This window comes from Rhinatrema bivittatum, chromosome 5 (genome assembly GCF_901001135.1).
Source record: "Rhinatrema bivittatum chromosome 5, aRhiBiv1.1, whole genome shotgun sequence".
In the NCBI taxonomy this organism is placed as follows: Eukaryota; Metazoa; Chordata; class Amphibia; order Gymnophiona; family Rhinatrematidae; genus Rhinatrema; species Rhinatrema bivittatum.
In genome coordinates, this window is record NC_042619.1 from 176,425,575 (window position 1) to 176,441,256 (window position 15,682).

Below are 15,682 nucleotides of genomic sequence, written 5' to 3' on the forward strand. Positions count from 1 at the left end.
CCGAAGTCGATGGCGATGCTTGATCTCCCGATCCTTCCAGACGATGTTTTTTCAGCAAAACATTTTGGGAAACTCCTGCTGGGGACGATTTCGTCGATGTTGAAGGAGAAGGAAGAAGCTGAAGGTGAAAGAGATGTTCCACTTTCTCCTGTCTAAGTTTTCTTACTTTGGGAGTCATCTCTGCATATTGAGGGCAGGATGAGACATCGTGTTTATCTCCCAAAAAGAGAACACACTCAAGGTGTGGATCTGTTATCGACACTGTCCGATTACATATCAGACATTTTTTAAATCCTGAAGCCATCTTTTCATCAACAGCCGTCGATGAAAAGAGGGGAAAATACCGAGAAAGTTTTTACTTGAAGTAAAAATGAGACTAAGATTTCTCACTGGCCGGTGGAAATATGAGAGAGATCCCTTATTGGAGAAAATCTTTTGAAAAAATAAATGACTTTCTAGTCAGTAAGTCTGTGAGAAAAACTCACAGGGCTCCTTACTCCGCGATGCTTACAGCAGCGCGGAAAAACAAAGACTGAAGAGAGACCCCTGTGGCAGAGAATATCATGGCATGCTGGGCATGCTCAGTTGCCTCACAGTGCCAGTTAAAAGTTTCTAGAAACTTTGACAAAGTTTTCCCGTAATAGGGCTCCATCAGTGACGTCACCCATGTTTGAAGACTAGCATCCTGCTTGACATAATGGAAGGGTTGTTGGGAAAGGTTTATCTTTTTGTCAAAAATACCAAAATCTCTAACATGGTGGACAGACAGAGAGGAGTGGAAAACATGAGAAGATCTAGCGAAGCTCAAGGAATGTTCTAAGGACTGAAAGCTAAGATTTAATGCTAAAGAAAATGCAATGTATTTAGGATGCAAAACCCAAGTGAAAAGTACAGTATTGAAGGTGAAATTCTTCTAAGCACAAAGGAAGAGCGGGATATGGGGATAATTGTATCTGATGATTTTAATGTGGCCAAACAGGTAGATAAAGCGATGGAAAAAGCACAAGGTCAGCAGAAAAAGGGAGGCGATATTGCCCCTGTAAAGGTCCCTGGTTAGATCTCACTTGGAAAACTGTGTACAATTCTGGAGATTGCACCTTCAAAAGGACATAAACAGGATGGAATCGGTCCAGAGGGTGGCTTCTAAAATGATCAGTGGTATTTGTTCTCTATTATTTTTTTTGCAATGTATTCTTTATTGGTTTTTAAGCAAAACAAACTGGCAGGCTGATGACACTGCAGGAATATATGTACTGTGATGTCAGATTTGCTCTATCTGCATCTGCTGGTAGAGGTGCATAACCCAATGGTTCTGAATTCATCTGTCTGGATGCTAAGAAAGTTACAATTAAGGTGACTCTAGCACTTACAGTATCTTGAGAATGAGACAGAAAAGCTGAAACATTTATACAATCAAAAAAGAAAATTATTCCTTACCTGCTAATTTTCGTTCCTGTAGTACCAAGGATCAGTCCAGACAGTGGGTTATCTCCCCCTTCCAGCAGATGGAGTCAAATAGAACTTTGAAGGATGCTTCCTTATAAGGTAGAGAACCATAAACATATAAATCCAGCTATATATGAGAACTCTTCATAACAGATATCTAACAGCCGTTAGATATGTTATGAAGAGTTCTCATATATAGCTGGATTTATATGTTTATGGTTCTCTCCTATTATTTCAGCTATTTTTGAAAGGAAGTCGTTGAGTATGTGCGTTTTCCTGGTGATGGATTGCGCGTTAAATAATGTCAGTGAGAATAGTGCAAGGCCGAGAATTTGTGTGACTGGAGATATCATGATGGGAATGAGCCTCTGTTGGTGATTAGGTGAGTGAGTATAAGACTTCGGAGGTCTCGTCAGGTGGTTGTAAATTATGGGAATGGTGAAGGAACGCATCCTGGCAAGAAAGTGGGCGTTGAGAATCAGGCAGAAGGAGCAGGTAAGCAGGAAAGGAGGCGCAGGCACCTGCCGGTAAGGGGCTAAAGGGGCGAAGTCAATCTGCGCAGAGTCTGTGAATCTGTTTCTACCAGACCTGGCTAGGAGTTAGATCCGGGGGAGAGTTGAGTGCTAGATGAAGGATTGGACTGAGAAGCTGCAGGGTGAGTGCAGAAGTGGGTAGAGCTGAGCAGGAAGGGGACTGTGGCTGTGGTGGGCGGGGTTGAAGGCTGAGCAAAGGTGGCAACCTCGCAGCACATGGTGCCCATGCCCAAACATGGCTCCCACAACTAGGCTTACACGAAATGTATGGACCTCCTGGAAGCATAAGCTAGTGGGCCCCTTATTATATTTTCAATCTTCTTACCTCTTTCATAACTCGATGTCCCCCCCCGTGTAACCCTATTCACTCTTTTCAAGCATGGAAATCCAGAAATCTTACACAAATAGATCAGGTTCTTACAAATGGGTGGACAGTACCTTTTGCTGATTTACAAACTAAATTTCATCTTCCCAGTTTGGAATTTCTTTCATACCTTCAGATCACACATTTTAATGATAGGTTACAGAGGAAATTGTTAATCTCAGCACAAAGATCCCTCTTTAAAGGATATTGCATGCAATCCCATCTTGTGAAGGGTATGATTGCTAAGATTTATTCACTTTTAAATTCTCGTTCAAAGGGCAAGCCTACCCACATAAAAGCATGGGAGAAAGATCTTGAGCTATCCCTCTTAGAAGAGGATTGGTCTTTCATATATCAAAGAATTGGATCACCCTCTATCTCATCCTCTATACTTGAGAATAGCTAGAAACTATTATATAGATGGCACTATACTCCCATTCAAATACATACATTTTTATCCAAGATCAGTGTCCTACGTTGGCAAGGCTGTTCTTCTCCAGGTTCATATATTCATAGAAACGAAACATAGAAATGATGGCAGAAGACGACCAAACGGCCCATCCAGTCTGCCCAGCAAGCTTTCGCACTTTTTTTTCTCTCTCACATACTTATCTGTTTCTCTTGGCTCTTAGTAACCTTTTTTTATTCCATTTCCCTTCCACCCCCACCATTAGGGATTGTCCCTATGTTCAATTATTATGGCAACAGGTATTTGCTATATTGTCTCAGCTATTTAAGGAATCTCTCTCTATCAAAAGAGGTAGCTTTACTTCACTGGGTCCACAACACCGGCGATGTTCATACTCAACTATTGACGTAACAATTCTGTATTGCCACGAGGCTGGAAATTGCCTTATATTGGAAACAGCATCATCCACCCACAACACAAAGTGTATTATCATGCCTTGACAGAATCTGCACTATGAATAAAATAACCGCAGCAAAATACTACCAGATTGAAAAATTCAACTCGGTATGGCATCCATATCTAACATGGAGACAATCAACCTGACCATTTTTTCCTTTGAGAAATTCTCCTGGTAGCCCTAGTTCAGTATACTTGGTCTATATTGTATTTGTTTTGAGTAATATGCTGATGCTCTTCTGATAATTGTACTCTGCATTGACCTTGGTTTTGTATATTGCAGGGGGGGGGGGGGGGGGGGGGGGTGGGATGGAATTACATATAAACCTGCTTGTCCATGTTTCAGGAACGCACATCATATTTGATGTTCTGTTGGATCTTATTTGCTTATTGGATATCAATAAAGATGAAATAAAAAAAAAATATTAGAAAGAAAATAGGACTCATTCTCACCTCTTCAGCTCCTGGACAAAATTCATACCCAACTGCAAAACATTTGAAGCCATAGAAGCAAGCCTTTTCATCTTTTACATAGTCTGACGCGGTCTCCAATGAAAACAGAGCCTCATTTCCTAAAGAAATAATGTTATTAGTTCAGCAAACAGAACTTCCAATTTGACCCTTTCCCTATTTAACCCCTTTCCAAAACAGTTGTGACAAAAGACATTAAGAAGAATAGACAATAGGATTGGCCCAGTGGCAGTTCTGTAACTGCCACATCAAGAGACCTGGCTTTGAATCCCAATTCAAGTTTTCCATTCCCCAAGTTGGCCAAGGTTGGAGATACTAGACAGACAGCGTTTACAGCCTCTTGGAGGAAGGAAGCCATAATCATTGTTCAATGGCAACATCTAGTGGCTGGATTTAGGGCCCAAGATTGCAGGGCTTCAAAAGGAGGCCTGGTGCATGAACCCCAGCTGAGGACTATCTCTGCAATGACTGGACTAAAGTAAGTTGTTAGGGAATTTTGAACAGGGGAAAAAATTACAGGATAGTTGCCAATAAAAGCTTATGGTATCAGATCTCACCCCTAGTTCTGATTGAGCTAGAAGGTAAAAGGAGCAGGATGAAACCACGGAGTCAAAAAGAAAAAAATCAGAATGACCAATAAACCCATGTCGTCACTAAAGTGTTTTTCATGCTCCTCATCAACATGTCTGGTCTGGACAGCTCTTGTGATATACAGACATCATCATCAAAATTAAGTGCTTTTCAAAATTTTAAACAAGTTTCAAAAATGCATAAAGCAAACAGATTATGAAACAGCTTAAAATGAGGAACATAGCTAACAATAAAGTGGCAATAGAATTTTCTTTTTGTCATCTTCAGCAGTCTTGATATCAAAGCCAACCATATTAAACTTCACAAGTGATCTTAACCTAGCTAAAGTCAAATTGTAAATGTGCAAGTGAAGCATAAATATTATTTTACTGGTTGATCTACTATGGAAGGCTGCTAAAAATAAGCACTCATGTACTTTCATTTCACAGGCTCTTATTTCTAATGCACCAAACGTTTATGCTATAGCTAGTGGGAAATGGTGCTGCTTTAATAATGCTCCAAACATCAAGTCAGCTTCAGGTCTGGATATCTGGTTAGGGCAGGGGTAGCCAACTCCGGTCCTCAAGAGCCACAAAAACAGGCCTTGTTTTCAGGATATCCACAATGAATATGCATGCAATATATATGCATGCAATAGAGGCAGTGCATGCAAATCTATCTCAAGCATATTCATATTCTCATTCTGAGAACTCTTCCCTTTCAGATCTCTCACTGCTTTTGGAGGCACAATAGATCTGCATGCTTTAGATACACTTTAAAAAGTTCAATATTGCAAAACACTATGAAGAGAACACAAAAATAAAAACCAGCTACCTGATTTGGAATTCAATTTCTAATAACACTTTCAGACAAGGTCACTACTTCATTAAATGAGGGCAAGTGTCTCCTTTCATGGAGTTTTATTTATATGTCTGACAGATAAAGCTAAGTTGATTACCTGTAACAGGTGCTCTTCATAGACAGCAGGACAAAATCAGCCACTCAAATGGGATGACATCATCCAACGGTGCCAACATGGGCTTGCTCTCTTGGAGCTTGGAAAGACAAGACTCTGTACATGCACAGGACTTCCCATGTGCCAGCCCCTGTGTGAATCTCCTGTCTTTTTACTAACTGAGCTTCAACTCTATGGGGTGGAGGGTGGATGAAACTGTGTGGCTGATTTGTCTTGCTGTCTACAGAGAACACTTTCTCCATGGGCAAGCATGAACAAATTCAGCCATACAAGTGAGGATTCCCAAGGTGAGGGTTGCAAGAATAGATTTTGTTTTTTTTATGAAGAATATGCAATCCCATTATATGCAGATGGTGGGAGAGTTGAAGATGTTATTTTAAATTTCCTCAGTACTGCTTGACCAAATGAACCCTTCTCTGTGAAAATCTTTTTCTAGACAATAATGCTTGACAAAACTATGGATGGAAGATCAAATGACTGCTTTGACGACATCCTGAAAGAGGATGAGCAGAAAAATGCCACAGAAGTTGCAGTTACTCGATTCTAATAAGCTTCAATTTTATTGGGAAGGTATCTTTATGTTTAAACTGTTCATTAAAAGAAGCAACAACAAACATCTGACATACATTGATTCCTTATGCACATCAAACAGAGTATGAAGCAGTTATAACAAACAAGTAGTATATTTTACAATTTTCACTCTCCCCTCCCCCCCAATGGCTTGTTCTAACAGGGAAAAAACATGAACCAGGCACCCAATACACACTGTTTCTTATGTATATCAGGTAAGCTTCCAACCCTAGGGAGAGCAAGACTTAGGGGACCAAGCCAGATAAACAAAGCAACCAAATAAAAAAGAATGCCTTCAGGAATGACCATCACCAGTTGTCCCAACAAAAAAGTTAAATATTTCTTTATCTTATCCCAAAAAGTTAGCATGATCAAGCAGCACCAAAAATAATGGCCCTGTGTTCGTCTGACCTGGTGACATTTGGTGCACAACTTTGATTCCAGGATGCTGAGCTTGCTAAGCTGATTTGGGGCTAGCTAAGATGTACACAAGAATTTATATTGCAGTTCTCTAAGACTTGCATCTCCCGTCAATTCAGATATCCTGGCAAAGGATTTGCCTAGCAATGCTGCTGTCATAGTGGTTGGCAACTCGTCTGCCATTTACCTAAGAGATTTACAGGCCACACCACACCCCAGCCCAAGAAGAGACCAATGTTTTTGGAAAATCCCTAGCTTGTTATGTACTTCCACCTGGAAGAACTCTTCAATTTTAGATTGAAATTCTAATAAGTTAGCCTTAGTCATCCTAGAGGCAGACATGCTTGGGGTTCAAAGCAAAATGCTCAGACATGTCGTGAAAGGGAAGAAAATTACCCTGAGTATCCACTATCTGAGCTATGAGCCACAGCCCCTGGCTCTCACATTGTGAAAAGGTTTTAGAATACATGCCCAGGGTGAATGCCAGGTTCTCTCTTATTGGCAGATATATGGACTCTTTTGGGGCATGCCCCCAACTGCATGCAAAGTAGGCCCATGCTCTCTGCAACGGGTCTATCAATACATTATGTGTGAGTTCTGATAACAATTGTCTCACTCCAGCATGAAGTGCATAGCAAGGCTGAGCAAGAGCTACAAGATTCTTTTCCAAATCCAGAGGTGTAAAGTAGGAGGTGTCCAGGATCCAGTCCTTGACTGGTCTTAATAAGCATGCTATATTATTCTTCTCAATGTTTGGGATCCCCAAGCCCCCCTCTCCAACCACCCAGCATCCTACCAACCGAGATGCTAGCACACCTCCCTCAAAAAAGAAAGCGGGAGAGCACAGCATAGCCCATTTTAATATCTCGCTTTTGTAACATTAAAGGAAGCGACTGCATAACATAACCATTGTGACCAAAGGATCATTTGGAATAAATTCACTCTTCCCATTAATGAGGGGGGCAATCCATTCCAAGCCAAGAATTTATTTTTTGTATTATGTAAACCAATAAATAAGCAATCTATTTTGGCGAGATCGATGGGAAGCTCTATTCCAAGATACTTAAAGGAGTTCCTGGCCCAATCAAGAGGGAAAGTTGTGCCCCATAAGGCTTTTACCGAAGTATGAGACACCACTGCTATGGACTTATGGAGGTTAAGCTTGAAACCAGAGAAGGAACCAAAGTGCATGAATTCTTTCATCAGTTCATAAGAACATAAGATATGCCCATACTGGGTCAGACCAAGGGTCCATCAAGTCGAGTATCCTGTTTCTAACAGTGGCCAATCCAAGTTACAAGTACCTGGCAAGTACCCAAATATTAGATAGATCACAAGCTACTATTTATTGCTTATTAATTACCATCATAGCAGTTTATGAATTTATCCTCTAGGAACTTATCCAAACTTTTTTAAACTCAGTTACACTACCTGCTGTAACCACATCCTCTGGCAATTAATTCCAGAGCTTAACTATTATCTGATGTGTACGGATTGCATATGTGGAGCCTTAAATCATCCGCAAAGCCCACTATTTTGAACTCATTTGCCTATTTGTATACTCATAATGTGTGCATTAGACTGAATGGCTCTCAGCAAAATTTTAAAGTCAAAATAAATAATAAAGGAGAGAGTAGACAGCCCTGTCACGTCTCCCTCTGCAACAAAAATTCACTTGTGGGATTACAGTTAACCAGAACCTGCGCTGTGGGAGTAGAATATAATAAACCAACTTCTTGCGAGCATAAGACGGAGAAGCCAAATTTCTTAAAGACATAAAACAGGTAGTCCCAGGATATGCAATCAAAGGCCTTTTCCGTGTCAAAGCTTATATGCATCAAGGGCGAGTCACTCTTGTCCCTCCCACAGCATAGAGGCCAAGACATTGTGCACAGTTAGAATGGAGTGCCTGCCTCTAACAAATCACACCGATCATTCGCTACTAAATCTGGGATAAACAGAGCCAAGCGATCAGCAAAGATCTCTGCCAGAAGCTTGAGATCAAAATTTAGCAGAGATATGGGCAGATAGGATTCTGGTTGAAGAGGGTCCTTTCCCTTCTTAGGTAAAATGGTAATCAATGCTTTAAAGGTCTTATAATGAAAAAACTAAGCCTTAAAATTGGTAAACAAAGCTTGCAATGGCAGGAACACCTGACCCTGTAACATTTTATAGAACTCCTCCCCACCACCAAACCCATTTGGCCCTGGCACTTTATAATAAGGGGTACCCTGAATCCCACAACAAGTCTCTTGAGCACTGATAGAAGCATTTAACACTTCCAGCTGTGAAAGTGTAAGCCAAGGCAGTGTGATCTTCTGAAAGAGCTGTTCCTTGGCCTGTGCAACACCTGGCTCCCTGGAATATTGCTGTGTAAAATGGTCCAAGAATACCCTCCGGAGCACCTCACTAGAGCATATGAATATATTATTTTTCATTCTGACATTGATATACAGATGGGCAAAGAGCAAATTATATGGATTAGGGCATACATTCTTTGAAGTGGAAGGAAAGCCTTCTCTTTATGGATATCCAAGAACATTCCCTATAAAGTCCAATGGATGTGTTGGATTCAGATGGGATTTTCCTGAAACTGACCATGAAAACTAGTGGAGAAATTACTTACCTGATAATTTCGTTTCCTTAGTGTAGACAGATAAGACTCAAGATAGACTCAAGACCAATGCTAGCACAAGGGAGACGGAGTCAGATTTCAAAGCTGATGTCACTCTAGATATACCCTGCAGTAACCTCAGCTCTTCAGTATTCTCTTCAAAAAGCCATTGTGGATTTATCTTTACTTAAATAACTTGGTTAAAACTTGAGTGAAACTACTGGATCAACTATTTCCAAACTGGAGACCGTCAGTGCACACAACCAACGCACGCCAAACACAGGACAAACTGTGGGTGTCTTGAACTAGGGGTAGGCCGTGGCTTACCTGTATTTGCTTAGTCTCGAGGTTTGCTATCCAAAGTTCTCCTTTTCCGGGGCAGCCGTGGTCGGGATGCTGATTCCATCTGCCTACACTAAAGAAAATGAAATTATCAGGTAAGTAATTTCTTCATTTCCTAGCATGTAGCCAGATGGACCTCAGGACCAATGGGATGTACAAAAGCTACTCCCGGACAGGGTGGGGAGGCTGCCCATGGCCCACTTAATACTGCCCTTGCAAAGGCTGCGTCTTCTCAGGCCTGAACATCTAGACGGTAGAATCTGGAGGTGTGTATGGAGGATCACATCACCGCCCGACAGATCTCGGCGGCAACAGCAGCTTGGTTTCTGCCCAAGAGACTGCCTGGGCCCTCATAGAATGAGCTTTAACCTGTAGAGGTAAGGGCTTTCCTGCCTCTATGTAGGCTGTCTTGATTACTTCTTTGATCCAGCAGGCTATGGTCGCCCACGAGGCTGCTTCTCCTTGTTTCTTCCCACTGTTAAGAATGAACAAGCGATCATTTTGTGCACCGGTTCCGATCTTTCCTGGTATCGCACTAGGAGTCTGCTGACATTCAGATGGCGAAGAAGGCGTGAGTCTTCTGAGTCCTTATGTTCATTCGGAGATGGTAGCGAGATGGTTTGGTTCAAGTGAAACTCGGAAACCACTTTCGGAAGGAAGGAGGGGACAGTGCGCAGTTGTATGGTTCCAGGTGTGAACCTCAGGAACCATACATAGAACCAACCATATCCCGACAGGATAGTGCCTGTAGTTCGGCGATGCGACAAGCTGAACATATTGGCACCAGGAATGCAGTCTTCAATGTTAAGAGGCGTAGTGACAGTCCGCATGTTGGTCTGAAGGAAGCTCCATCTAGGAAGTCTAATACTAGATTGAGATTCCATTTAGGCACCGACCACTTTAGGGGTGGTCTGAGTTGTCTAATCCCTTCCAGGAAGCGGGACAAGCCCAGATGGGTTGATAGCCGGATACGGTCCACTTCTGCTATGAAGCAGACCAGTGCGGCTACTTGGACCTTGAGGGAATTGAGTGACAAACCCTTCTTCAGACCGTCCTGTAGGAACTCCAGAATCATGGGAATCTTGGCTGTCCACTGGAGAATCCTGCGGTCCTCACACCAGGCTTCGAATATTCTCCAGATCCGTATGTATGGCAAGGATGTGGAGAAGCTGCGTGCTCGGAACAGGGTGTCAATCACGGCCTTTGAGTAACCGCGCTTCTTCAGGCGAGTCCTCTGAAAGGCCAGACCGTAAGAGAGAATAGAGACGGATCTTTGTGGAGAATCGGGCCATGCTGGAGAAGGTCCCTGTGTGGAGGTAGGCACACGGGGTTCCCCGCAAGGAGACTTTGCATGTCTGCGTACCATGGACTTCTTGGCCAATCCGGGGCCACTAGTAGAACTAGTCCCCTGTGATGTTCTATCTTGCGGATGACTCTGTCCAGTAGTGGCCATGGGAGGAAGATGTACTGTAAGTCTTCCTCTGGCCCAAGTCTGGACGAGAGCGTCGATTCCTTGGGATTGTGGCTCTCGTCTGTGGCTGAAGAACCTGGGGACTTGGGCACTGAGATGTGTGGCCAGTAGGTCCATAGTTGGGAGGCCCCAGTGATTTACTATTAGTTGGAAGGCTGTGGTCAACAGCGCCCATTCCCCCGGGTCCAGGTTCTCTCTGTTGAGGAAGTCTGCTGAGACGTTGTCTTTTCCTGCGATGTGGGAGGGCCGAGATCCCTTGTAGGGTTTATCTCCGCCAACGCCACGAGAGGGTCTATCTCAAGAGACACCTATTGGCTCTTTGATTCCTCCGTGGCGGTTGATGTAAGCAACCGGTCGTGTTGTCAGACATTACTCAAATTGCTTTGCCTCTGAGTCTGTGGCTGAATTGCAGGCATGCTAGTCTGACTGCTCGAGCTTCCAGGCAGTTTATGTTCCATTCCGCCTTTTCCTTGTTCCATTGTCCCTGGGCCATAAGTTCCGAACTGTGGGCTCTCCACTCTCACAGGCTCACATCCAGTTCGGTGGGGATAGGCTTACTCCTCTGCTTAGGTGGTCTTCCTGTAGCCACCACTGGAGCTGAGAACATACCTCTGCTAGTAGTTGGAGGCAAAAAGAGTAGTCCTGGGACAGTGGGTTCCATTATGACATTAATGAGCGCTGGAGCAGTCGCATATGGGCCTTGCCCATGGGACGGCTTCCAGTGTTGATGCCATGAGGAAGAGGACTTGAAGGTAGTCCATACCTTGGGGCGTGCATTGGTCATCAATCATTGTAATTTTTCCATCAGTTTCCTTCTCCTCGGAGGAGGGAGGAAGACTTTGATCTGTTCGGTGTCTAAACAGGCCCCCAGGTACTCTAGCGATTGAGAGGGCTGAAGACTGCTCTTGCCCGTGTTCACAACCCAACTGAGTTCCTGCAGTAGGGTCTTGACTCTGCTGCTCACCTGCCGGCTCTCTTCCAAGACTTGCCCTGATTAGCCAATCGTCCAGGTAAGGTTGTACAAGATCCCTTCCTTTCTCAGTGTTGCCGCCACGACCACCATGATTTATGGTGAAAGTTCTGGGGATGGTTGCTAGGCTGAAGGGTAGCGCTTGGAATTGGTAGTGGTGACCCAGTATCGCAAAGCGCAGGAAGCGATGGTGATCCTGATGGACTGGGATGTGAAGATAGGCTTCAGAAAGGTCCAGAGAGGTTAGAAACTCTCCCGGTTGTACTGCCATTAAGAAGCAAAGAGTTTCCATGCGGAAGTGTAGAACCCACAGATGACGGTTGACATTCTTGAGATCCAAAATGGGTCGGAATGATTCTTCCTTTTTGGGAACGATAAAATTAATGGAATAGCACCCCGTATTTTGTTGGGGCGTGGGAACCGGAGTTATTGCCTTCAGACTGAGTAGTCTTGTTAGAGTGGTTTCTACTGCCCAACTCTTGGAGTGGGAGTGGCAGGGTGACATAAAAAATTTGTCTCGAGGGATGCTGCGGAACGCCAGAGAGTAACCTTCTCGAATGTTTAGAACCCATTTGATCGACGTTATCTCGACCCATCTTTGGTAGAAGAGGGCACGTTGACCCCCTATATCTCTTCCTGTGGATGGGTCGGCCCATTCTCATTGTGGAACACAGCTGGAGCCTGCCCCCAGGCCTGTCCCCCCTCTTGGTCTGTCTGTTCTGAAAGGGCTGGGACCTTCCAGAGGGACGAGGTGCCTGGAACTGCGAGTTTCCTGTAGGGTCTAAAGCGCTGTGATCCTCTGCCCTTGGTTCTTCTGGGGGAGGGACGCAGAGATCTTTTACTCCTATCTTCCAGTAGCCGAGGCACTGGGGATTCACCCCATTTGCTGGCTAACTTCTCCAATTCGCTTCAGAACAAGAGAGACCCTTTAAAAGGCATTCTTGTGAGATTTGCTTTAGATGTCACGTCTGCAGACCAATTCCATAGCCATAGTTGTCTTCTGGCTGCCACTACCGAGGCAACGCCCCTGGCTGAGGTGCGCACTAGTTCTGAGCTTGCGTCCATGAGTAAGGCTGCTGCAGGTTCTATCATCTCACCGTATAGGTTCCTGAGTTATTTGTCTTCAAGAGAGAGGAGCAAGCAGGAACGTGCCACTAGTGTGCAGCAGAAGCAATCTGCAGGGTCATTGCTGTTGCGTTGAAGGCCTGCTTAAGGATGGATTCCAATCGTCTGTCCTGAGTGTCCTTCAATGCAGCCCCTCCCCTCAACGGGAATCGTTGTTTGTTTTGAGATGGCACAGACTATAGCGTCCACTTTCGGGAAACACAGGCGTTCCTTGGTCGCTGGTTCTAGAGGGTATAGGGCTTCCAAGGCCCGACCCCCTTTGAAGCTGGCCTCCGGGGTATCCCATTCCAGGTTAATCAGTTCCTGGATGGCTTCCAAGATGGGGTTCTTCTTTGGTTCCGCCATAGGGTCCATGCCAGGAATACCCAGTGTCTTCAGAGTCTGGGAAACAAGGGCTGGTAATTTGTCCTTGTGGAAGAAAGTGATGCATGGTTCGATATGGTTTCCATTCCTGGAGGGATTTTCTCCTTCTTCCAGGGAATCACTCTCATCATCTGAGGTGTCTAGGCCCCTGTTAGGGAAGTTCTTGGTTAGGTGAGGGCATATCTCGAGGTATGTGAGCCGGGCCCGAAGGATCTTGTGCTTCCGGCAGGGGTTGAGCCTGGGGAGCAGCTGGGGGTTGATTGCGCCTGAATGAAGGCTTGCAGCCCTTGGAAAAATTCCAACCAAGAGAAGGTCCCTGGGTCCGTGTTAATCCCAGGTGGAGTTGGAGTGGGGGCCTCAGAGGTGGCCCTCTTGTGGGGAAGCCATCTCAGAGTTGTATAGGTCCGGGGGAGTTACCATCAGTAGTTTATGGAACCATCTCCCGACAGTAAGGGACCAGGCTTTGGTTACCCCTGGGCTTCTTCGCAATGTTGGCACAGCAGGACTCCAATTCAGGCTGCACGGCTCTTATTTGGCAGGTTTATGCAAAGAGAGTGCCTTCTAGCCTTTTTGGGTGCCGGTGCCATTGTCTGTATGTGTTTGCGCGCGTGCAGTTGTAAACGCAGCTGTGCATTTAGTTATGCGCACGGGGTGCGCTCAGTTGTGTGCGCCGCTATGCGCGCGTCTGAATTGGACGCGCACAAGTTAGGCCCTTCAGGCCGCCCTGCTGCCCCACACATACCGCCGCTCAAGAAGGGAAAGAAGGCAGCCGACGGCCCCCGCTGTGCAAGATTGCCCCCCCTCCCCCGAGGGTCTCCATGTGTGTGGACCCTTGCAACCGGATCGAGGCCTAGCCCAAGCAAGGCTGCACAACCCGATCGGTGCTCCCTTCTAACCTCGCCAGGGACGGATTCAGTACTTGCAATCCGAGCTCTGGAGACCAGAGACCTGAATTTAAAGATTTTTTCTACCTGGTCTCAGCCCTTACCGATCATGTGCCAAGACGGTCTCCAGCTGCGGGGGGGAGAGGGAAATACTTTCACCATCGCGCTCGTTTCTGCACCCACTGCCTTTCAGCCACACTGGGTGGCTAAGTCCATGCCAGGAACTGGCTGCCGGACCAAGGCACACCTCTGAGGGATATCGCAGATCACCTCAGGAATTCTCAACTGGGGGAGGGACCCTTAGGTATCACCGCAGGAGAAGCGGGGGTTCAATCTTCCTTAAGGTTAATTTTTGTTTCTTCTTTGCTGTAATTCTTAACACTATTCTAGTATGTGGGATAGTGTCCGCATCTGCTAGGAGACAGAGAGATACTGAAGAGCTGAGGCTACTGCAGGGGTATATGTAGATTGACGTCAGCTTTGAAATCTGACTCCATCTCCCATCTGCTAGCAGAAGAGCACAATACCCCATTGGTCCCGAGTCCATCTAGCTACACTCTAGGAAATGAATTATGATCTTCTGCCACCATGAAGTGTAAATACTTCCTGTGGTTCTCTGAATGAAAATATGTATGCAGCATCTTTCAGATTCAATGCTATTGGCCAATCACTGACTTCTACATGAGAAAAGATGTTGCTGAGAGAATTCACCCATAATTTTTTCTCTTTTTAGATGAGACATCAGTATGTTCTGTGTCTCAGAAGGAAGACCAGCTAAGGCGTTTCTTATCTTTTGGAGATTATTATACAGATGTGGAACTGCTGAGACTGAAATAATGCTCTAACAGATCGGAAGACCTTTCTTCCAGTAGTATCCAGTAACATTGTATCATTTTGCAAGGTGAAGCACTGGAATGTGTTCAAGATTTTTTTGCCTTTTTTTTTGTTACAGCAAACTGTGCTACTACAGATTCATGTGGTAGTTTGGATCTTCTTATTCCCTAGACAGAACTGCATCTTGTTTGTGGTCTATTTTGCTGCCAAATGGAAATATGTAGTGAGGTGTCTGCCACATTTTAGACTGAAAATCTTGAAACACTTTATGCAATGGGACTGGAATTTCCTGCTTAGGAATTTGTAGGTATTTTAAAACACCCAAACTTTCTTCTTCCGCCGTTTTGAATAGAATAGCCTCTGCCTTTTTATGAAGGCAGGTAGAGTAGGTCATATCCTCTGGTGAAGTTTCAGAAGGCAATCCTGCTGACTCCTTAAAAGAATGGTAGGAGTCAGAGCCATAAGAATCATTACCAGAGTGAGAGATTTCTAGTAATTTGTCTCAAACCTATGGAACATTTTGGTATGGAGGTATGGGATTCCAGTTGGGTCAAGAATTTCTCCATAATGGGTTCCATGAGGGAAGAAGGAGGAGTGGATGGAGACATTTTCTTATTTTTTCTTTCCATGAATCCTGCTACACCATCTGCAAGTCCTTACAGATGGCTAACAGCCCCTACCAGCAGATGAAGGCAGAGCACCAAGATGTTCTCTGTGACAATTTCCACTATGTATAGGTGGTGAGCACCCAGAAACTCCAGTATATCCCTGACAAAGCACTGAGAACAAACTACATGGACAAATTTCAAAATCTGAATTAAAATTTACATGTTTGAGAGAACATTCAATGGCCATCTTCCTGAC

General features: G+C 44.6%; 1 protein-coding gene across 1 annotated transcript in view; it reads right to left on the minus strand.

The window, feature by feature from the left end:
* MYCBP2 (MYC binding protein 2) overlaps positions 1-15,682 on the minus strand; it is a 1,075,853-nt gene that overhangs the window by 557,509 nt on the left and 502,662 nt on the right. Inside the window, 1 exon segment of the mRNA XM_029603038.1 lies at positions 3,662-3,780. Coding sequence (XP_029458898.1) covers positions 3,662-3,780 — 119 coding nt within the window.